Source organism: Styela clava, chromosome 1 (assembly GCF_964204865.1).
Source record: "Styela clava chromosome 1, kaStyClav1.hap1.2, whole genome shotgun sequence".
Classification (NCBI taxonomy): domain Eukaryota; kingdom Metazoa; phylum Chordata; class Ascidiacea; order Stolidobranchia; family Styelidae; genus Styela; species Styela clava.
The window spans coordinates 9542967-9568077 of NC_135250.1; the positions used below are offsets into that span (position 1 = coordinate 9542967).

The 25111-nt window shown below is 35.0% G+C and overlaps 4 protein-coding genes across 4 annotated transcripts in view; 3 read left to right on the forward strand and 1 right to left on the reverse strand.

The window, feature by feature from the left end:
• LOC120348241 (putative MFS-type transporter C09D4.1) overlaps nt 1–25111 on the forward strand; it is a 282049-nt gene that overhangs the window by 140214 nt on the left and 116724 nt on the right. The window lies entirely within an intron of this gene.
• On the forward strand, nt 547–2063 carry LOC120347227 (serine protease HTR4-like). The gene is made up of 3 exons (XM_039417137.2): nt 547–762; nt 1324–1471; nt 1904–2063. The coding sequence occupies exons 1-3, from the start codon at nt 605–607 to the stop codon at nt 1949–1951; spliced, it is 354 nt and encodes a 117-aa protein (XP_039273071.2). The 5' UTR covers nt 547–604; the 3' UTR covers nt 1952–2063.
• LOC120343105 (small ribosomal subunit protein eS4, Y-like) lies at nt 3536–7729 on the forward strand. Its single transcript, XM_039412220.2, has 6 exons — nt 3536–3600; nt 3873–3950; nt 4023–4203; nt 5153–5422; nt 6432–6589; nt 7581–7729. The coding sequence occupies exons 1-6, from the start codon at nt 3598–3600 to the stop codon at nt 7671–7673; spliced, it is 783 nt and encodes a 260-aa protein (XP_039268154.1). The 5' UTR covers nt 3536–3597; the 3' UTR covers nt 7674–7729.
• LOC120348349 (synapse-associated protein 1-like) lies at nt 10540–18531 on the reverse strand. The gene is made up of 10 exons (XM_039418468.2): nt 18342–18531; nt 17913–18123; nt 17451–17545; nt 14976–15039; nt 14625–14704; nt 13820–13959; nt 13193–13399; nt 12968–13043; nt 12099–12269; nt 10540–11912 (listed from the first exon to the last, which is right to left on the reverse strand). Exons 1-10 carry the CDS (start codon nt 18429–18431, stop codon nt 11826–11828), a joined length of 1221 nt encoding a protein of 406 aa, XP_039274402.2. The 5' UTR covers nt 18432–18531; the 3' UTR covers nt 10540–11825.

Sequence of the window (25111 nt, forward strand, 5' to 3'; positions counted from 1 at the left end):
TTTTTCATTTAATGTATTCCTGAATAAAAAGGCAAAATACTTCCGAGACTCGTTAACATGACTGGCTATTCTTGATGTGGTAACGCAAATTGAAAAAAAGTTGTGCGTAATTGCTGGAATTTGACGTCTAACGCAAGTATATTTTGCAAGATTTTTCATAGTGAAATAGTATAAAATGACAACACACCACAATATTCAGACAGCATTGCAAGTTGTCTTCCGACATGACAAAGATTGCTGTGTAGATGTAGGGCTACGGATCGCGAGAATTATGAAATAAATGACTGAATTAAATTTAAAAGTCTTGAAAAATTGAGCTATATATCATAAACATCAATCGACTATATGTATTTCATATCGTTTCTCGATCGTATAGCCAATTTGTTATTGTAATTTACCTCATTGCATGTAATGTTTTGCACGATTAGGGTAGTTTAAAGCGATTTGTGCATGTTCTCTCTGTTATCTACCCAATATAATATTTGATTTCGTACTTCTAAGATAATATTCACTATATTTTTGTATCACAGCTTTGAAAGCAGAGGTTATCTTAGCTTTGAACTTTTGTTCGAAGAAGGCTGAATATAGTAATAATATCGTAAACATGAAAACATTCATAGCTATTCTTGCCGTTTGCTCAGTGTTGTCTGTCACTGCAGCATACAAACCATACTGTCCGTATAATAAACCTGACTGTTCATTGGTTCGCTGTGCCCTTCCCCTTTGTCCGGAAGGAGTCAAGTATCATTATCCACGCTGCAGGTAAGTTATATATATTTATTACTTCATTTACACAAATACAGTCCGAGAGTATCCCTTCGTCCCATTTTGTACAACATCTCTAAAACAATTTTTGAACAAGTAAGGTCACGCGTACTAATTCAAAAATAAAGGAGATTGATCTCCGAGCAAAGTTACTGACGAACACGAAAGTACAAGGAGCTGCTAAGACTATAAAAAACTATAGTGCACGTTAGTAAATAATGATTAACGAGAGACCTAGATCAGTTCATTCCAATCCGACCAGAAAAAAGCTAAGAGGCAGTCGATTACACATAACTAAAGTTTCGGCTAAAAATCTTTTTGTCTGGTATGCACACTGACAGTAAACTGGAAAACGCTGAAAGTCAACCGGGTGTGATAGCGGATAACTTTTTTGGGTGGGCAGATTCAGAAGAACATAGTTCGTTATAACGCTTAGCTGTAATGTTTCACATGTTACCTATCCGTTTGAAAACTTTAATATGTTTTAGTTTACGTGCAACAATGTCATTTCAATTTCGTACTGAACGTTACGTTAAAATATTTTTACACGTGTTTCAGTTGCTGTCCGGTTTGCGGAGGAGGATATGGAGATAAATGTGGAGGAACATATGGAAACTGTAGACCAGGATTGATCTGTTACAGACCGCTTTGTAAATGGCATTTGTCCGTAGTGAAACCCGGTGTCTGCATATATGAATATTCCTACGTGAGTATTGTCTTCTGTACTAAAGTCTGAATTTATGAGCTACTGACAAGGAGAGTAAATATAAACGATAATATCCTCACATTACGAAAACTGAACTGCGTAAAAGTTTACTTGCGATCCATATTGTACACTTCTTATATCAAATTGCTACTGTTAGCTTAATTAACTGTTAGTTTAAATAGGTGAGTGCGTTGAGGGAGACAATTGAGTAGCGTGTGTCACATTTTCATCGCTACGATTTTCAGACCAAGTTTTTAACAATATATTAAAACCATGCGTGTCTTTTCATAACTGTCATCATTTTTCAAATATTAAATTTATGGCAGTTTTCTCATTATTCTTAAAGACATTTCAGTAATATTTTTTGCAAAAAACTGTAGCCAAAATATCTTGAAATTTCGATTAACTCAATTATTCCTTTTTTATTTTCAGAGTTTCCAATCAATCACTCCATGCTACTTGGATTTTGCACTGCCATAAACAAACTTATGACAATAAAATATTTGAATGAACCATAACAATATTTATTTGACAAAGAGATTATTGATATAGTGAATTTTTGTGAAATAAATCTGAGTATGAACGAGTGTCAGTACTGTTGCAATTTTGTGCGAATAAATTATCTCTGCTGGGTGTTTGTATGAGTTTGAAAATGAACAACGCTTTCCTAAGTACGGAAATAACATATACGATACGATGTTGCCAGTGACATGTATAAATAAAAAAACTCTTGGTCGATTTGAGGCACAAGACAAACACCAAAAGTTGGGTCAGAGTGCAACAAATATTTAAAATTAAAGATTGTCTAGTTCAGCCACTGCACTTTTGAATCGCGAGTCGCGAGCTTCTGCGAATGAGACATATCAGGTTAGGACATAATTAGGTTAAAAATAAGGCTCAAATGGAATCCAAATACTTGAATTTTACCAATCTCATTTAAGTCAATTTTGACGTACGTACGACCTACCACGCCGACTCACCATTTAAATGTTTTAAATAATTGATAAATAATTAGGGATGTAAGTTTCAGCTTTTTGAATCGGGGCAATTCGAATCAACATCAAAGAATAGACGATGTTTGTAGATATTCAAAATGTATTACAGAAACACACAGTCATCGACTGAAGCATCAACAAAAGAAGAAGGGAGAGAGAAACCAAGGTCACTCATGCATGAAGTAATGGGAGCCATAATACAGTATACCACATACTGGTGAAATTGCTTTAAAATTTCCATTAGCTGAAGATTGTATTCGCTAGAAGGCTATGACTTCCATTTATTCCAACAATTTCTGTGGATGCTATGGGATTTGTTTGTATTTGCGATGACGTCACAAAAATTAAAAATTTCGATTCTTGTGGCGATAGTCGATTGTGGCAGATTGAATACCCTAGTTCGTTTTGGTGTTCGTGTTCATATATTAGACTTTGTTTAGTTTAGACCGGTATGTTAGTCGTTGGTTTAGACTTAGAGCATACTTAAAGAATTGACTACTTAAGATGCTGAAAAGTTTTACAAATATATCATTACATAAACGCTTCTTTAAAGTACCAATACACTATCAATATAATAACAGCAATATTCATTATTAAAGACATAGGTCTGCGATGTTTCCTTCGTAATCTTTGTTTCTTTTAAAACCATGGCACGAACGGCATGAAAGCACATTCAAATACTGTTCATTATTTGGGTGAATTTTGAAGGGAAATATAAGAAGAAAACGATCACTACAATACAACGTACAATAAAAATGAACATGTAACTGTATGTAGCTCTTTGTAACAAAAATAACCTTTCTATTCGAAACTTAAATTCCTATAAATGAGCAATTAAGTTTTTACAATTGAAAATAATGAACAAACTAATAAGAAAAAAATACAACATTAAAAAAAGAAAGCAAGATTTTAAAATTTCGTTCGCTTGAAATTTTTTTCTCAAAAAATTATATTCTCACATTCCCGCAAAATTTATTTTCGACAAACGCTGGACTTTCGCGAAAAGTGTAGTGGCATAGCGCCATCTCGCGAAAGTATGACGAGCATGTACAAATTAGCTAAAGGGCGCAAATTATTCTTAACGTTGACGAGATTTGCCGCTGTTCCTTCTTTTCATTTAGGAGGTGCATAATGGTGGGTGCCTGGTCTACCTTAGTTTTTATCTGTTGTAATCCTTCTATTATCATGAATGTTATTGCTGGTAAAGCGTCGCCGTTAATCAGTTTGGTTGATTATAAGTTATTTTGTATCAAATAAGTGTGTTTATGGTCAGGATAGTGCAATATGCGAACTTGAATTTCGGTGTTCAAAATTGTTGTTTATGAGCGTCTTCTTTGATTTGAGTATGATAATAAACTGAGTTCGTATCAAGGTATTCAATATTTAACAAAAGATGATGTTTTCAGGCTCGTGGTCCAAAGAAGCATCTCAAGCGGCTTGCTGCTCCTAAGCACTGGATGTTGGACAAGTTGACTGGTGTTTTCGTAAGTAATTTCTGATTTTTTTTTTAGTTTGGCATTCTTTCCATCATACAGTCATAATTTATTTTTATTCAGGCGCCACGTCCGTCCACTGGTCCCCATAAACTGAGAGAATGTTTACCATTGGCTATATTTTTGAGAAATCGTCTCCATTATGCGTTGACATATGATGAAGTGAAGAAGATTTTAATGCAACGTCTTGTCAAAGTTGATGGGAAAGTACGAACTGATGTGACTTATCCTGCTGGTTTTATGGGTAAGGATGGAGGATTTTTTTACTAAATTGTTACAACATTACACTAATGCTGGTCTGTTGTTCAAGTGTGTATGTTATGTAAATAGATAACTTCTTAAAAGATGCAAAAAAGCGCGGTCTAAAAACGTCATCATTGAATTCCTCAGGAGAAAAAATAATCTAATTTACAGAACGAAAAAAATTTTATTGTGGCATTTGAAAGTTTCAACCGAAAACGGCAATCTTGGTCATGTGACGGCCGCGATCAATTTAGATTATTACTGCAGTACTGAGGTAAACATGGCTGGATCTGTCATTGTGCCAGACGCTCCTCGTTTGTGAGACATGTGGGAGTGTTTGTTTTATTGAACTAAATGACGGGACATTCTTGAAATTTGGAAACTGTATTGTACTGATTTGGGGTCTCGTGTAGTTTCGTACCTAACGTACTTCTAGTGGGCGTAGCATAACAATTTTTTGATATCTCAATCCTAACCCCCGTCTGACTACGCCATCCAAAAATTACCTCACTATGACAGAACAATCACGTCATAGAGCCAAAATACGTACAATCGCCCGAAATGGCATCGGCGCAGACGATAAAAAACTGACAAACATCATCGATCTCTCTCATATCGGGATCGTCGCGGCGAGAAAATGAGAGAAAAAGCTGTTCAATTTTGGGTGCTCGTCTTGTATGACAGTTTGTATAGTTTGAAGGGCTCTATTACATCACTGTGATGTAATTTTTGGATGGTGTAGTCGGGCGGGAGTTAGGATTGACACGTGGAAGAGTTGTTATGCTACGCCCACTAGAAGTACGTTAGGTACGAAACTACATGAGACCCGAATCTTGTTCCATTGTTTTTTTGAGTTTTCTATTCAGACTATTTTTAGAACAGATACGCTCCTAAGGGAAAATTTGTCATTGTATTTATGTATATTTATGCCTTTCATTTCTTTCCATTAGATGTAATCACTATCGAAAAGACCGGAGAAAATTTCCGTCTTGTATATGATGTGAAAGGACGATTCGCAATCCACAGAATCACAGCAGAGGAGGCCAAATACAAACTTTGCAAAGTCAAGAAACTCGGAACTGCAGCAAAGGGAGTGCCATTCCTTGTCACCCACGATGCTCGAACGATTCGTTACCCACATCCCGATGTCAAAGTACACGATACTGTTGCTGTCGACATCGCTACAGGAAAAATCATCAGTCACACAAAGTTTGAAATTGGTGAGTAAGGCTTTTTCTGATTGCTTCTCTAGTAACTATTTTGACATATAAGAGTTTTGAAATCTCCTGTCCGAGTTCAATACCATTTACATGACACCGAGTGTGTAGTAAAGTATATTTGACAATGACAGCTGTTTTGAGAAAAAACATATTTTTTTTAATTTTAACCTCCTGTCTGTACTTTGGTAAAAATATTGCTTCAAACTATACCATCTTGGAGATCTATTTGTATTGTAATATATTCAAATTGAAATTTTATTATTTGTCGCTTTGTCGTAGGGAAAGATTGAGCAGTGACTACTTGTAGAGTTTATTAGTGGTTTTATCGTATTTTATGAACAATATAAAGCCTTTTGCTCTGTCAGGTTCAACTTTCTCAATGTTGTATTGCTCAAAATGAGAGCAGAATCGAATTTAATCACAGAACTAGAATTATGTCGAGTACCAAATTTTTGCATATTTGTGTTGCTTGATACAATGTACAATTCTTTATTCTGATGAGTGAATCTTTATTTCTTTTTATTCATAATTGGCTATATGTAAACCATTCATAGAAAAAATGGCTTCATTATAGTACTAATGTGAATAATTTACTATCCCAAATACACATCGAAAAATGACTTTAGATTCCGTAGTGCAGTATGGGAATGTTTTGTAATATACGATGCTTTTTCATGCAGTTTTGCTCTGAACAAGGCCCTATGCAAGCAGCCACATATATCTAACAATGTGTGAGGAGTTATTTTGGGGAGGAACAAAATATTCCCAGTTTGGCATTGCCTACCCAATTTATTATCCCTTTGGTGAGGTAGTGGGTGTAACATTGATGTGTAACTTGAGATGTTACCCACGATGCCAGTTATTAACACGATTAAGTCTATTGTTTAACCACTAGGCCATCATGCCCACCTTTCTACATATCTTATGAACATAGAACTATTCAATTGCCTCAATGGGACTATTGACTTTACTTAATTTAGAAATGATAATGATTCTCAATGTCTTTTAGGTCTTCTCTGTATGATTACCGGAGGGCACAACATTGGACGTATCGGAACTATCATGCATCGTGAGAAGCATCCTGGATCTTTCGATATTGTACATGTTAAGGATGCCACTGGACATACCTTCGCTACCAGACTTGGAAACGTCTTTGTCATCGGCCAGGTGAGCTGTTGTATTATCAAGTGCTCAAAGACAGTCTTTGGCTTAAAATTTTATGATTTTTGTTACATGAAATGTATGTTGGTTTGTCAGCTGTACCCCTCAGCACTTATTTGTTTAAAAAATGAAATAGAAGTATTGCCCACAGATAAACCGGTTAGGGGATGTAAATCGTAATTTGTAGAGTGTAAGGCGTCTTTGATTTTTTTGGAAAAGAAAATGGAACTTTGTCATTGGTGGAATATTTTCAGTTGCATAATAATCTAGCAGCTCGACACTAAAATGAATGCCTTTCTCATCTAGAATATTGAACAATAACATCCGTCCCGTTTTTTCGTATTCCATCTCGGTGTGAAAACGCATTTTGTGGATAGACTGTTAAATTTTATTTGACTGGTGTATTTTATTAAATCTGTACGCAAGATGTCTGTATAGTGGAATTAACATTGAAGAATTTTATAAAGAGTAATTTCTGGTGTGCTCGTGCATTTAAATATTGGGTGGGTAGTGCATTGAAAATCTGCCCAATATACAATATACCTTTTATTAACCCTTCAATAGTCGATCGCGTCCGATGTTGAGTGAATTTAGAAACATGCCCTTAAGTTTTTCACCAAACTAGTTTCACGCAGCGCGCGCCTGTTGTGTTTTAAAACAGGATGAATACAATGCTATACATGTGCAAAATGCAGGCTGTGTATCTGAATTGTATCATTAATTAAAATAAATGATGAAAATTTTCTGGGTTATTTACATGGATTAAATGGAACATAAAAAATACGAAGTTTTGTCGTAATTTAATTAAAAATGCGCCCACAGAGCCACGTTTATTGGCAGCGGTGGAATTTTATGTATGCGTATGATGTACTCATTCGATTTTGTGTATGACCTCAGTCGATCGCGAGCTCTTTTGAAGATTTTAGTCGAAAGCAGGTTGCCACCCCTGCAATATATGAAATGCCATCATTACTTATGTATATTTTTCTTTTATCAGGTTAACAAGCCAAATATTTCTCTACCAAGAGGAAAAGGAGTGAAGTTGACTATTGCAGAAGAGAGAGATAAACGTCTTGCTCAGAAACAATAAAAATAGCCATTGTGTATCTTATTACATGTTCAATAAAAAGAAATGAATGGCGTGAAGTCTTGTTCAGGTTTTTTTTCCTAGGTTCTAATGTGTGAAACATCTTGTACTGTGGAGGTGGGAGAAAAGATGATTTTGGGGTTTCGTGTAGTTTCGTACCTAACATACTTCCAGTGGGTGTAGCATGACAATTTTTTCACGTATCAATCCTAACCCCCATCTCACTACACCAACCAAAAATTACGTCATTACAGCGTCACAGTGACGTAATAGATCCCTTCAAACTATATGAACTGCCATCCAAGACGCGCAGAGTGATATCTCTCCTATTGGAATCGTTGCGGCTAGAAAAATAACTGTTCGAAAAGATAGCTTAATCATATTGCAAACCTCTGCCTCTTTCGGGCTACAAGTTTGTTTTATGATTAATTGGTTGAAGGAAGCGGTGACCAGTGACCACGCGGGGGCCAACCTAATATGGCAAGGAGTCCAGCAATCCTTGCATAACTATCCTAGATGAAATTTAAACATAGGGTAACCAGATGTGCAATGGCAAGCATGTTGGCGTGGCACGCTTGGCCTGGTACACCAGCCACAGAGCATTGACTAATTAATAACTTTTTATTGAAATGCAGGTACTGGTGGGTAAGGATGTTAATATTATTTTATACATCTAGTAGTTGACTCTTGCGAAATAGGCTTTTGTCCGAACACTAACAGGGTTACAGGAATTTCACAAGCCATAGTGCTAGTGATTCAACCTTTTGGAGTGAAACACCAATAGACATTCCATAGGAACCCCGATGGAATTGATACGTATATTTTTATCATGAAATGTGCCAACTAAAAATGTAAAATTACAATTTGACGCAGAACAAATGAAGGTGTTTCACCACTAACATGCCTATTTTTTGAGACTCTAGGACAGGGGTCACGACCCCAAATTGGGTCGGAGTGAGAAGTAGGTGGGGTCGCAAACAGGTCATGGGGTCGGATACAGGATGAATGTACAAAACATCTAAGACTTGATAAACCTTGTTAAGTTTAGCAGCTTGTACCATGGCTTACTGTAAAACAGGCCCATAGGCATCGCTCTATGCTTATGCTATAGAAAATGTAGGTGCTTATTGCGACATCACTGTTTGGTTTTAGCTTATTTTACTTAATATCACCACATGCCCAAACTCAAAAGCCCAGTGAAAGAAGCTCCAAAGTTTCATGAAAAATATATATATTGACCTGGGGTCGCACTGGACACTTGAAAGTTGTCTTTGGGGTCGTCCTAAAAAAAGCTTGGGATCAATCCTAACCCCCATCTGACTACACCATCCAAAAATTACGTCATTACAACGTCAGGATTTGAATGTAAACTTGCAGAACTCATGGACTGAACTGGTGCACCCTAATTGTAAACCACCGACATAAGGACTAGAGATGTACCGGTATCGGCAATATCGGCCATTTTTTCGGTATCGGCCATGTATCGGTATCGGTTAGATTAAGGCCGATATTTCCGATATATTTACCTTTTTGATATGGTCCAGAATGTTTTAAAAGATTAGTTGGAATACTACTTTTTAATTTATTTTTTGTCTGGAGAGATTGTGAGCTATGAGCCATACATGTCCCCACCCCCGTGAAAGAATATTCACGTGTTTTTAGCTATTTATCAGCCAAACTAGCTCAACTAATTTAGATATTTTCGCTGTCAAATTTTTATATTGACATTTTTAATATTACATAGTAATTATGAAGAAATATATCAACACAGCACATAACAAAAAGCAATCAGGCGCCCGGTTTTAAATCATACAGTGGAATTGGGGTCCTTATTAACGGCACATAGACTTTTGGCACGGGTATAAATTCTGACTGTTTGTCGTCAAGTACGAGTGTCATTTAGTCCGTCGACATCGATAAACTAAATTCCGACACAATTATCTCTCTACGCAGGTATTAATCTTAATTTTGTTTAACTACACAACTACTTTATAGATATATTGACATGACGGCCTAGCCCTAGACTGTCTCAAAATATATGATTGCAATTGTAAAATATTATAAAATCTATTTCGTTGGAAGAGATCATGTTATTTTTACTAAAAAAACCTCCTCGACGGTTATAGGTAGGCCTTCTTTTTGTTGGTGCTGATTGATATTCTTTATTCATGTTGGCTTTGACTTATTGCGTCGACGATTACGATTAGCCACGAAATACAATATTTGTAAAATGCTTTTAATTTGAACGTAGGACGGCGGCGCTAGAATATGTGGGTGATATTCGATATTCTTTTAAACACGAATAACGATATTCGAAGGTCGCGATACTAACATTAAATTCAAATTTGACATCCCGGCTTATGAGATTTCTAATTGAACACCGAGATTACTAGCGTTATTGTACAATGTATCTTAATCAGTTAAAGCAAACTCCAAACATTAATTTCATATTATGTGATTTATCTTTTTTTTTCTATTTGAAATAATGTGTACTATGAACAACGCTCAAAGACCATTGTTTTAACCCGTCTACCCTACACAGCACCCCTAATTAAGTAATAATTACATAGTATCGGCGTATCGGTATCGGCGTTTTTAGCTGGTATCGGATCGGTATCGGCGACTAAAGTGGTATCGGTACATCTCTAATAAGGACTAGTGTAGGGGAAAAAAGCGGCTGAAAACTGTATTAAGACATAGAAGTCGAACAGAGCCGGTTGTTAATTAAAGCTAACTAATGTCCCTTCATTGCTGCCAAGTGTAGAATCGCTATACGAATCATAACTTACTACCTTCATCGCGAAGATCAATATTTCAAACAGTTTCTACATATCTTTACCATACCCACACATCTAATGCATAGGTAAGACACCATATAAGAAATTTTTAATAGAATACATAATGCCGTAGAGGAAATATATATACAACAGAAGGAATGAAACAAAACATAAGACAACTATCAAAAACGGAACATTTCAAAATCTAAAATTACATATTTCTGTTTAAGCAAAGGTATGAAATGGAAAAGCTCCAGGATGTGCTGTGATGTAAAGTTCTATTGAATCATAGCGAAGATTTATTCTTGACTCAATCTTTTTCAGAGTTACCTATGGTTATGCTCTACTTTAATATTGCACATATGACAATTTACTTAATTGGATCACCCCTATCTACTACAGCAGGGATTTTAAAACTGGGCTCTCGACCCCCACAGGGCAACAGAGCGATTATCTGGCGGCCACAATCACGATGACAACATTAATGTATTTATTCCTTTGATCTTGTTTGTTAGCTTCTAATATTAAACCGGCAAGTATAAAACGAGAATATCGATCGGAGACCAAAGATTATCGATTCATGACCCTATAGTGACACCGCATGTCCCATCACTAATTAATTAATAACACGCTAATTATTCGACATAATTCATCCAAAATCAAAAGGATTCTGGTCCGAGATATGATGAACGCACATGAAAAATTTGGAGCAGATGCAACCTCACCTTCGTGAGATATCGCGTTCATCTAACAGACAGACAAATACCTATCAACATACTTACCGATCTTAAGATCGAGTAAAAACGAGTTAAAAGCAAAAGTAATAATTGTTATACAAGAGCAAGGGGGCCACAGATGATAAAAGTTTAGGAACCGCTGCATTAGAGCTCGGTGATGAACAGTCTTTTCAAAATGTATCTAACTCACCATGACTAAACTGGTAGAATGAATTGACTACTAAGCTATATAATGTCAAATGAGCTAAAACCTATACATACGGGCCATTTTATGAACTATAGAAGAACATTTAGTCTAACCAAATATTGCAGAAATAAATTTGTGTTAATGTGCAGCAAGATTTTTAAATCACTTAAAATAGTTATCTTTACTCTTGCTACAACATCCATAAAGTACAGACATACCAGCACACAAAAGTGTACGATAAGTAGAAAACCCATTCGATAGCAAATAAAGAACATGCACCCGAATAGATCTTGAAACACCTGGCGACCATCACTAAAATTTTCACACTGTGTAAAACTGTAAACCATTAGATTAGATAAGAATTTAAAGCTAAAACGAAATGTGTGAATAACCATAGCTGAGTGTACAGTTAGCAGAATTCAAAAAATAAGGAATAAATATACAAAATATGATATTATTCTTTTGCTTCACTACTTAACATATCCTCAATCTCTTTCTCCCAGGCATGGTCCTTGTCATTTTCTTCAACAACTTCGTAATCCTGTAACAAATAAATTGTGTAAATTAAGGCTACATCTATCACAGAGGCAAGTTACAAAGCTAAGTTCCGATTGTACTAGTGATAATGAGTTTCTGTACATTGTGATTAAAAAAGCTGAAATTAAAATACAGCATGGTTCACAAAATCGGGTAATGAAAAATGAGTGAAAATATCGCAAAGTTTTACCTGTAATTCTTTCTGTAATTCCTTTTCCCATTCAGGTACTTCCCCTTCTGTCCCTCCCCCATCTTCCATGCCCAGTTGCTTCATTTCTCGTTCCAAATCGTCAGGGTTTAAAGCTGAAGGGTCGAAATCATCCGAAACAAACTCTGGTCCAACACCAGGTTCCATTTCATGCTGAAATAAAAATAATTTGATGCCACCCGATCACGCCATAAAAAAGTCGCTTTAAAATCCAACTATGAACCCAGAGAAAATATGATTTTAATAAAATAACATTGGCGTATGCAATCTTCCTTTAAAAGATGCTGTTAAGAATGCTTGGAAGATTTGATTACTCTTGAGATCCTGAAGACAATTTTTATTTTTATTATCATCATTAGAAGTATGAAATTCGGGAAGTTTGGAAATTCCACTTCAGCTCTGGCTTGACGCCCAGTGAAAACCTGCCAAACTTTGACTCCACAGACTGTTTCCGACACCCGAATGAAAGTTTTAACTCCCAAACTTCTTGCTATTTTTAATACGAAAGCCTCTAGCATTTAAATGAAAAAAAATAAATGTAATTTTTATAGAGATCAAATTATGATTTTGTTAGATTCACTCCGCCAGACTGCAATAGCTGATTGGTGGTTGGTTTCAAATCAATCAAAAATAAAATATAAAAGTTTTTTTTTATTTACAAGCATTTTCATTTATAATACCCTTGACTTTGGGATTGCTTTCGACCATATTTTAGCCCATTGCGACTATTAAAAAGTTCGGTCCTGTGCTAACTTATTTGGAGACGATTCAAATCAAATCGATCAAAGATGAAATTATCAACAAAACAAAAAAAATTTCAAATTTACTCCAATTTTCAAACGATAACTCACTGTGTCATTGATATGGTCGAGGGATTCTGCTTTTTGGTGTGTCTTGGTTACATTGGATGGACTTTCGGAGTCGGATCTGAAAATTATTAAATAAAATGCTAAAGTTCTTTAAAAATGCTAATCAAGAATTAGAAATATCAATCGCACCTTTGCCTACCTTGCATGGGCTTTCAGGTTTCAATCCTTTAAGAATATAATTATGTGCAAATTAAAAAGTCAACTCACTTGGTTAATGATTTTGAGCTACTTGATCGGCTTAAAGTTGTTCCAGTGTTCGTACTTCCGATGATGACAGCAGATGATGTACTGGACGCTGACGAAGATGCATCATTAGAAGATCGAGTTATTTCCGCCAAAGTTGACAGTTGTGCCGATTGCTTGATTAAGGAAACACGATAGAAGTAATTTCGCCAAAATACTTCTTCTTTCAGACTAGAATATTAAATTTAAAAATTGAATATTGTGGTAATCGGTGTTGGGGATACTCATATAGTCTTACTAGACACGCCCACGGACAACTAACCGCCAGTGAAACTTAGATCAGTGTAACCCAACTTCGGGACTTGAGCATATCTTAACCCACAACTGGACTCGCAACTCGGGGTATAGGGGCTTCTTCCCAACACTATGATTTATCAGTTATATTATATAATTGGATTAGAATGGTGTGACCATAAAATGCAAATTAATGTAGGAATAACATTCTTAAAAGGGTTGGCAAGTATAATGGTTTAGTCACAAAAAACAGTATGGACTTGAGAAATAAAATAGGAGTCATATAAAAGGAATCATATTAGAAGTAGTATAGAATCTACTTTTGGTATCTCTCCTAAATAAAAAAATAATCGCAACCTTTTCGGAACAAGATCAAATCTCATTTTCTGTAGGTTTTCATCTTCTTTCAATGTTGCCATAGCTACAGGAAAATGATGATCGAAATCGAAATTGAATTGTACTCCTGCAGGAGGGTTTCGTAAAAAATTTCTTTTGTCCTGGAATAGTTATGTTTACAATTCATCACAAAAAGTATGTATTTATTCATTTATAGAATCAGATATAACAGAGGTTCCAAATCCTTTCAAACTCATGACGCATATGAATAATGGCTCATACTTTCTGCGATACAGGTCATGAAGCCTTGTAAAGAAGGTTTGGGCTTATTAACAACAAATTACAACATGCATTTTTAATCAATGCGGGATGACACAATAGAATCATGCAAGATTAGTAATCAACCAGTTTGGAACAAAGTGATTTTTGGTCACGTTGAAACAATCTAATACAATCAGCGTATCAAGAAAACGGATTCACCATATACTTAGGGTGTCGGGGGACTTGGCACCTTCACCACAACCCTGCGAGAATAACCTTGCAGGTTCCTCATTGGTCAGACCTCGACGGTCGTTATAATAAAGTGTAACATATAACTCGTTTCAAATGATTTTCAAATTTGAAATTTACAATGACCTGGAAGTAACAGCTATTTCAAGCAATTGAAAATTTCAAACATGTATTTTGGAAACTAGTTAAATATTTGACATGTCACATACATTCTTTATCAGATTACTCTTACAATGAAAACTCTTCTCTTACAATACAATGAAAAAGATCAGTTATTGAAATGTGTAATGCAATTTCTAGATAAAGCAAGACTTACAGTAGACAAGGCAAGAATTTGTTGTTTCATTGTGTCACATTCTTGATAACCAATCCAAGGTGGTACACTGGCATCACCCGCTAGAAAAATATATTGAAGCAAATAAAATTTTCACATTAAAATATCAAAAACAAGTCAGAAATTTTTATAACATAGAAAGCGGCAAAGCGCAATCGCCCAGAAGGTAAAATCTCAAGTTTGAATGACTCAGGGTGTAACAAATTGGGTCAGCAAAGTCGAACGGGAAAGTAGCTGGCAGTAGATGCTTGTACAGAGCCTCGTTTGGAGTGAAATGCATTTCAATACATCACATGAAGTCTAACGCTTGATTAATACTATCAGTATCACTACCTTGTCTTTCTCGTTTCTTCTGCAAAAATTCTTCTTGCTCTCGATTCAAGTCTCCAATGATAGACTGAAATATAATGAAATTATTAGGTAATCTTGAGTTAGTCATCAATCAAGAATGGTTGACCTCAAGGTTTATCATGAAGGAGAGAGAAGCGGATTAAGATAACCTAATGGTATTGGTAAATCAATGGATCAACCTCAATCGAAAATGCTTTTCATGTAGTAAGTGGTTGCCAAAAAGGGTTTTAAAGTACTATTATTGCACTTCTATGAATTGCAAATTCTCTATCAGGACTTCCAGTTCAAGTTAATATTGTATTATGTTATTCGCTAATTTTGATCCATTCTAAACATTATATAGAACTAGGATACAGATTTTTTTTATAAAACAACAACACAATAATAGGTAATATCAATGTAACATAAACTAGAAAAAGGTTTTACACAAATCCCATTGGTTGAATCGGATGTCGGTAAATTGCTTAGTCATGGAATATTAGTAACACAAACATATGAATCATGACATACAATTGGGTCATCAATTACAGACCATCATTTTGAAATGTCAAACATTATTACCCAAAACATATTTTTTTTTTATATTTCATAATTTTTTCTTCTTCATGCTGTCGCTAAAGAATTACCGTACTTCTCGGCTAATTAGTCGCTTTTCTAGACCCAATTTTTTGGCCTGATTTTGGGGAGTCCATCCTATCGGACGGCTATGCTTATTTTATTTTTCTGTGGTCGGCCTATTTTTTGCAGGAGTCTTCTGAAACATGATTTGTGTTAACTTTATATTTGGTTCGATATATTTTATTATGTATGGATGACGCCAAAGGGTCTGCTAATCATGATATTTAATTCACTATTTACTGCCAGATGTAATTTGTCATATTCTTTTTAAAAACTCCCTTGCAATCATAACTGGCTGGTGTCATGAAGCACTCCCTATTTACGCCCGCCCCGTTATTGGTACCTTAAAGCAGGGGTGTGCAACCTTTATTACAAGAGAGCCAGATTCAAGTAATTGGGTGAAGCTGCGGGCCGCTCTTTCATTTAAGATATAATTTATAGTAGTTTCAGGCCTGAAAAATGTTTTTGCTAGTTAGTTTTGTTAATATGACAAAAGCACTGGGGTACTGGTATAAACTTTGCGACGCAAAGTAATTCCAATTGCTCCCATGTATCAGAATGAGTAAACTAAAATCTCGCTTCGCAGGCACGGCAACACCATTCAAAATTGGCATGCGCGGGCCGCACAATATTTTCTTGTCTGCCACATTAGGCCCGCGGCGTCGATTTTCTGTCGATTTTTCCATTTTGCCGATTCAACGGAAAACGACACAGACAGAAAATCACAGCTGTTAATTAAACCATGGACCTACAGTGTAGTAAAAATAACGAGTGTACATTCGGTTATGAGGGTGTTCAAAATGATTATCGCTTTTTGACTTAAAATTACCACTATTATGTTAAAAATAAATAATTTTGTAAGTATGATTCTACCAAACAAACATGATCTGGTTTTAACCATATAAAATTATAGGTTGCTCAAAATGATTGCCGCTTTTTAACTTAAAATCCACCCTCTATTGTTGAGAATAGTTAACTCTGTGAGTATGATTCTATTAAAGAAACATGATCTGGTTCTAACCATATAAAATTATTATCGCATAGAAGCAAAAGAGAAGAAATTTTTCTACCCATCTTATTGGGTAGCTATACGGAAAACCCGCTTTTTTAGTGCTAAAAATAGACATTGTCTTATTTGCCAGGTAGACTGATTAGCCAGGAAATATGGTAAAAGCAATTTCACTCAATCCCTCCATAAATAATTAATACCAAAACAAATGGATAAAACATTATTTTATTAATTAAAATAGTGTTGTATGAGGCAAAATTGGTCTGAACACTTGAAATGATATTAAAAAAAAGTCGGCCACACCACAATTAATAATAAAAAATATTTGTAGAAGTGTTGTTTAATAATTTTTTATTTCTGATAAACACTTCTTGATCTACCGGTAATTGTTTATTGTCAATAATATCCTTCCAATTATTGTTCTAATTTAAGCTTACATTGTAAGTTTGTAACGCAAGATTTATAGGAATAATATTGATTTTGATAACTCTGATAAAGTAAAAATACAAATGCTTCTAAAATTATTAAATTCTGAATGATTTTTTTTCAAGTAAAAATTTGTTTTATCAAGTATTGGCCTAAATAAATCTATCTAGAAATCTATTTTGATATCGCGAAGAAATATTCTCGAGTTCAAATCCAAGACGACCACCTCGTACAGGGTGTAATAAATTGAGTAGGTAATGCTAAACTTGAAAACGAAGAAATCTTCCAAAAATAGCCATTTCTCCTTACATGTCAGTGAGTGCCTGTAAAAGGCTTTCCTTGTTCAGTTTATGATCACATAAAATGAAAATAAGAGGGATATCACCGAGATATAGCTGAAATACCTTTTCCTCCACTGTTTTCTTGATTGTTGTAGCAGTTTCCGTCACCTTTTCTGAAACTTTTTTTGATGCTTCAGATGCCACACCAAACAGGTAATCTATAAATTATAATATATTTTTATTCAGTTGCTGGGTGAAATCAAATGTCTATTCAAATTCAAAGTAATATTCGAATTAAAAAAAAAAAGACTTTTTATGAACGCTACTAGTGAAATGACCAGATAATTTTAAATCAATGATCTTGCAAACACTATAATTTTCTTTATTGAGACATGATTCAGATGTGTCGAGTAATAATATTATGAAGGTTCAAAATGTATTAAATCTAAATATGACAATGACATGCCATTAATGGAATTCATTGAAAGAACATCAGATTTTCTGTTATAGCACTGAAAGTAAATCTGATCATATAATGAATAAACCAGCTCATTTAAAAAAAATTCAAATTCCTTGAAATCTTACTTCCGAAAGTCACAGCCGAATTCATCATTTTTTGTGTTTCTTGTGATATTTTTGCTTGCATTTCTTCAGCAGTCAATTGATTGGATGAGGATTCTATTTCTGGATCCTTCCCTTTTTCATTTTCAGTATTTTCTTTTTCTTTTACATCTTGATTATTGTCATCACCTATTTCACCCCCAGATGATGACTTTGATTCAGTATTTTCATCAACCTGTTTTGATAGAGTTTATTAAATTAAATTTTTATTCGGTGCAATGTTAATTGAAAATAAATTAACATTTTCCCTCTTATTTTCTCATGTCTGAAAAGAAAGTTTCGATAACTAAGTAAAGTCCTAAAAGAGTAAGGAGACTGGGGGATTAGGCCTGAACCTGGTGCAGAGAAGGGCCGGCCATTCATGCTGTCTGCAAATGAACACCAAAACTATACCTTGTCAGTCGCGCTTTCTTCGGCAGACTTCTTTTCAGTTGATCCAGAGAACCATCCTGATATGGTTGAAGAAAACCCGGAATTGAACATCTTTGTGTCGGAACAAAACTAGCTGATAAACTTTAGCGAAAGCAACCCAAAACCCAAATATGCCGAATGACGTAGGAGTAGACACAAAAACAAGAACAATGAAAAAAATTGTTGTGATTCAGTACTGACCTCTTGTGATCGAGGATACTTACTCGACCTTTGATCTCAGTCAAAGTTCTACCAGAGCCATTATATAGGGTTCTACTTCGGTATCATCTTTCTTCGTGATCATCTGACAGTGACGGACAAATGAATTGGTTGGGGGCTAAACGGGTCACAATGATTTGGTTGAAAATATCGATCAATTATTGAATGAAAAAATAATTTACAAAAGAGTATCAGAGTATAACTTTAGTTCCATATGATTGAAAAATAATAAACTGGCAAATTTTTTCCAATCAGTGGGTTGCACATTATATTTTTAAATAGGAAAATTGAAAAATATCTACATCTATGAGAAATATTGCGGTTACAAATTTCCTGCCAAGTTTTAGAATCCTGGTTTGGGGTGTGCAAATTTGAATTTTACACATACAGCATGAATATGAGTTGTAATGTGGTAACAAAGATTTTCATGGTTTCGATATTTAATTTAGAACAGAATTCAACTTTGAGAGCTTACAACCACATTAAAGTCACTATCATCAAGTTCCATCTGTATTTTAAATTTGCTATTTAGACGCTGATTTAAGTCTATAAATTTGGTTTTCTAAAAAAACAAAGAAGAGAGAAACCAAGATAGGGGGGTTGGCTGGGGGCTTGAGTTGGTAAAAATATGAATGTTTCAGGAAAACCTAATAGTCTGAAGTAGGCTGGTCCAAACCCAGGCCGGCGCGCATAATTATCTGTGGTCCGCGTCACATTTGCTGGTATAGGTAACAATACTAATTGTTGTAGGCTACTCGAAGTGACGCCATAAGTGAGGTAAAGGCAGCAGTGCAAAAGAGATAGAAATAAAGCCCAATGACATAGAATAGACAGACAATTTGCCAAGTTTTTGAATGATTCAGGTGTAAAATATGCAGATGTGCCACTGCATTCAAAAATTCTATGGTTCAGCACAGAAAACCCTTAACAGCTCTTTGCAAAAAGAAATTTTAATTTTTTTGTGAAATGAAGTTGAAATTTTGAAAAGTATGATTCAGATTCAAATGTTTATTTTTGCAATGCAAGAATCAATATACAACAGAAGATGAAAATTTTATCGTTTTTTTTATTTTATTGTCTATTCTGAGCAATAATTTGACCCGCGAGCAATACAATACCATTTCAATATGTCAGGATTTGGAATTTGGGAATTTTAGAGAAAACACTTTGACCAATAATGAGGCAAACCCGCTATTGATCAGTTAACCATTGTTCACGTCAACAACGCCGCGGATTCTACAGCAGTTTGGCAGATACTTTCCTTGGCGTTGCTGTAAAAAAGTATGAAAATGACATTGTAGTTGACAATTGACAACTTTCCTGCGTTTTGTTGCCATTTGTGCAATTATAATTAAATTATAGGCTCATTAAACGAGTAAATGTGTATCTTATACTTGTTAGATTATAATGTAATTAGGTCTACACGTGTCTCACAATAAATTCTGTTACATAAAAAATATAATCGTCGAAACAGCTGTTTTGTTACTATAATTCACTAAAGCGTCGTGGGCCGGATTATATTACTCCGCCGTCGGCCGTAGGTTGCCGACCCAAGGTTTTTGGGCAAGGTTTTTAAACCAATGGCCAAAAAAAATTGCCCACATAGACTGGCGGGCCATGTGAGTGTGACGTAAAAAGTTACAATTTGAGAACAATATTTACAATGTTACAAAAACAAAAGTGGAAAACAATAAGCGACGTGCCAAAATTACATTTAACCGCAACAAATTCCTTGAGCTATTTTAGAAGAAACATCAAAATTTAATTCCAGTTTGGTTGCGGCAGCATCAGGCGTGCCAGAATGAATTACCCAACGGGCCGGATTTGGCTCGCGGGTCGTACTTTGCTCATGACTTCTCTAAACCCTTTATGAGCCTTTGATAAACCATATATCCCCGAAACCTATGTTTCAACCGCGTTATCATACTGCCTTAATTAATTATATTTATCGGTACTTGTATTGATTAATAGTATTTGAATAGTTTGGACTTTAATTTGGCTATTGTTAAAAAAATTATTGATATGGCGTGACAAAAGAATTTATTCATTTTTTTTTAATTTTTATAATTTTTTTTTTACTGAGTAATTTATTTTATGTCTCACTTTGTTCTCTTCCGATCTTATCACGTATCTGTGATTGCGTGTGCCTTAATTAGTTTTAATACTTTTGAGTGAGCGAACACGTACTACATTTAACAATACCTTTCCATCTAAAATCTGCACGCTTCAAACCTTACCTTTGCTCTCCCGATTCTATAATCAGTTTTATTTATTTTGTTTTTATCAATTATTTTATCTTCTATTACACTTTATGGATTATGGAGTCGAAACAAACTCATACTCTTAGTACCGTAAAAATATGAGCGAATTAATTTTTATTTGAAGAATTTGCATCAATAGATGGATTCCTCAGATTCCTCAGTAAACTTTTCCCAGTCCATTTGGTGGTGTTTGATATTGATCGCTAGTCGATGCCCAAGAGCAGCTTTGTAAGCAATTAATGCGTTCAAATTGGATTGTTAATTGTGAGAGGGGGAAATGATATGTTTTTGAAAAAAATAACATGAACAACTGAAATTTTTTCGTCTTTCTCACAGGCGAAGAATAGTATAATAGACCCGAGCGCGACGAACCGTACCGAGTGACCTTGAGGTCATTTATTTGAAAATTGTTTTATTTGAATTTGATCTACAACTAGGTGGCGTATTCATGATTTTCATGGTAGGATAGGATTTACCGTAAGTATTTATCCATGGGGAGAGGAAAGTGCATATTGTAATTTTACTTTTATGCCAGTTGTTGAGAAGACTGAATTTTGTAGAATATTATTGATTAACTCAGGGCTTCCCAAACATTTGAGCTCGCGGCCCCTTTTAATATATTAAAATTTTTCGCGGCCCTTCTGCCCTTGTTCACGTTAATAATGCTGAACAGTTCGAAATATGCATTTTTGCCATTTTATTGACACAGCTACCGTAATTCTCAACTTTTAGTAGGCGTACTCAATAACAAAAACAAGCACATAGACTATTTACTCACATAGATAAATGTTACCAGTACTCAATTATTCAGTGATACCGGTGTGGGTGTGAATGCTTTTTGCTGTATAGCAAATCCAACCGGCATGGTTCTTATCCAGAATTGTTACTCACTTTTATTGATCAAATTTAGCATAAGGCAGCGGTTTGTGAAATGCCAAATTATCAGGGAAAGAACCTGCGTCGCACCTACACGAAAAATATGCTGCCTCGAAATAAAACACAATTTTGTCATCGTGAAAGTGTACTTTAGGTGTTTTGAGGTTTATGAACATGTAGACCTAATAAATTGAGGCAAAAGGTTCATCTTTTATTTCTTATCTCTGACTGGTTTTTCTTTAAAATGCTAAAAAATCTCTCATGTTCGATAATCTCGGTTCAACAAATGAATATACTGCAGCCTAAGAAATTGCAATTGGGTTTATCTCTTCTGTTACGTAACAATAGACCCTTCGTAATAGAAAGGGAACAACATAGGGTGGTGTAGCCAGTCTGCGGACGATTTCTTTCAAACCGCTATAAAACAAAAACCAATATTTCTAACCCGTTAATTTTTTCACCGAAGGTGCATTGGCATTTATTCTACACGTTAAACCTTAACTTAACTGAATTAACTTTCTACGACCAGGGGTTAAAGCTATACAAACCACCAAAGTATGACACTCGAAAGACGAATTTGCGACCGAACGACCACGGATTTCAAGTATTGAACATCGTTTCTGCTGCGTCAACACTAGAGCATGAGCAGCCACGCGTGAGAAAATTAGGCTTCTAATTGCATTTCTGAAGGTCATATATTTTAGGAACACAGTCATTTCGAACAAAACTCATGAAATTTTATACAAAGCACCGCATCACGGCAATCAAACAGCCAAAAACACGGTGGCCGCAAATTGGTCGACAAAGATATTATCGACGTATTTGAAATGCGCACCCCCCTTTCCCCCCCCTTTAAATGTAGAAACGCGAAAATTTATAGATGGTTAAAAGAAACACAACTCTACCCCCTTACCAAGTTTCTTCTTTTTATCTCTTATATTTGTATGGCTTTTCAAGTTTTTTTAATGGGACAATGGGTAGTTGGCGACATGAAAAAATAGTCTGTTTTTTTTTCTCTTAGGTCGGTTTTTCGGTCGTAACTTTTTTGTTTGCGGCCGCATCCTAGTATAATTTCGCAGAGCTATGAGGGACGAGTGGACGATCACGCGTGAGAAATATCGTCGCGGTTCGTTAATTTTTCCGGCATTAATTAGAACGATGATGTGCAGAGTGGGTAAGCCACCCTGGAACGGTAAATTGAATTTGATTCATATACACATCCTTTGCAATAATGAGAAACAATAAAACATTTAGAATAAATAAAATATGTGAAAGATTCAATCATATATACGTATACGTAATATTTAACACAAATATCCTAATTTTCGAGGCGCACTTAGCAGGTGCTCGTGCAAATCGAGTCTTACGATCAGAATATTCATTGTTATGCAAGCGCGATGATTCATGTCCTGTGGTTCTCAAAGTGCGTCGTTTCAATTTTGCTAGGGCGTCACAAAATTTCGTGATCCGTGAACCTTTCAAACAACCCATTTCCTATATTTATCACCTGTGATGGTGGTAAAATAAAAAAGTTTAATTCTGAAAATTCGTTTTTTTGTAGATAAAGATTATTTTTCCTTGGTTCAAAAAGCGTTGCGCACACGGCACACCCATCCCCTTTGCGATTTTGTATTTATATAAAGCAGGCTTTTCTACCAGGGCCCATCAAATGTGATTTCACTGACTGTTGTTAGGTTTTGTTTGTTCCTTTATATTAAACTCATTGCAAAAAAGGCCTTTTATTGAAAGGTATATATTAATACGTATTTCACAAGGAGCGCATATTGAGCATATTTTTGGGGAGCGTCACAATACAGTGAAGTTTCTTAACCACTGAGTCCTAGTCGATAGCGTAAAATCTTTTCTACTTTACGTACGTTAATTTTTTTCTCCTTTGATATGTTTATTGTAATATATCAATTACTGAATTACAAGTTCTATGTCGCCACTGCCATAATATCACTTCAATACATTATTCCATTGAGTGCCGCTTTGAAAAGCACAGGGTCTCCCTAAAACCAGGGACTTGCGAATTCAGGCACTTTTTTATTTTTACCATATGTTATTGGGGTTCCCAATTTATTTGACCTAATAATTAGATCCTAAATAAATCTGCGCATTTCTATATTGCAATAAAAAAATAATCTTTCCAAGTTATTAGGTCATAGATAATTTTTTAGTAGTAAGATATGGCAAGCCTGAGAACAAAATAAGGAAATCAGACTTTTGTGAAATTTCAGGCACTTTGTAAAAACCTATTTTCTAATGGTTTTGATAACTTTGCCATCTTTTTTTTGTCATCTTTTCCATAGATTGTTTTTGTCAGAACTTACTATACTCTACTTTCTGAATGAAATTGTTTTGTTCAAGACAAGATCAAGAAGTTTTATTTTTGAGGTGCTTTACATAATTTCGAAACATTGAAATTATTTTCCTGTTTTAATTTTCATACAAATGTCCCCGATTTACGATGGAAGAAGATCACGAATCAAAGGTTTAGTATGGCTTGACAATGAAACAATCAATGCATTATTAATGTTTACCTATGTCTAAAGTTTGATTTCAGCCATGCGCAAAAATTGCGTTTGATGGTAAGGTTTTGTTTTGTGTTTTTTGTATGTCCGTCACAACTTTTGAATAATACAAAAAAATGAACAACTATTGGCAGGTTGAATATGGAAGAATTTGTAGAATAACATTTAACTATACTTTTAAGCTAACTTCTGAAATGGAGCGATACCTCCTCTTATACTTTAAAACTTAAGCATTTGGTGCTTAAACTAATCGGAAGTTTACACAAAAAACTTCGTAGAGTATCTGAATTTTGTCAAGAGCTTGATTTAAAAACCGTGCAGCAAAAAAATGTATCTATCTGTGTTAGCCTTAAGATGGTTGTTTCATTTATTCCAAATAACAATTTGTGTTTCGATTGAAAAAATAAAAAATCTTCCAAACATGGCTTTGTCAAATGAGTACGCCTTGAAAGTTACATTCTACAATAGATAAACAACATATAATAGGCAAAGTTAAAATTATTATCGAAAATAATCATGGTGAAATAATTTGGCAAGCCCAATTGCAAAAACCGAAAAATCAGGCGTTTGCTAAATTTGCCACATCGCTACCAGTGACAATTCTTCTTGTATTCGACCATGAAAATACCAGATCAGTCATACAAAATGTTTATAGTTGATTTTGTTATTTGAAAGTAATCAAAAACACAGGGAAAAAGGGTTTTTACGAAGTGCCTGAAATTTCACAAGTGCCTGATTTGTATATTTTGTGCTCAATGTTGCCATATTTTATCATTGATTTCCCAATTTTGAATAAATCCAAATAGTACGAGGATTGACCGTATGTTGTCAAATTGTATTGCTCCTTGTGTTATTAAAAATG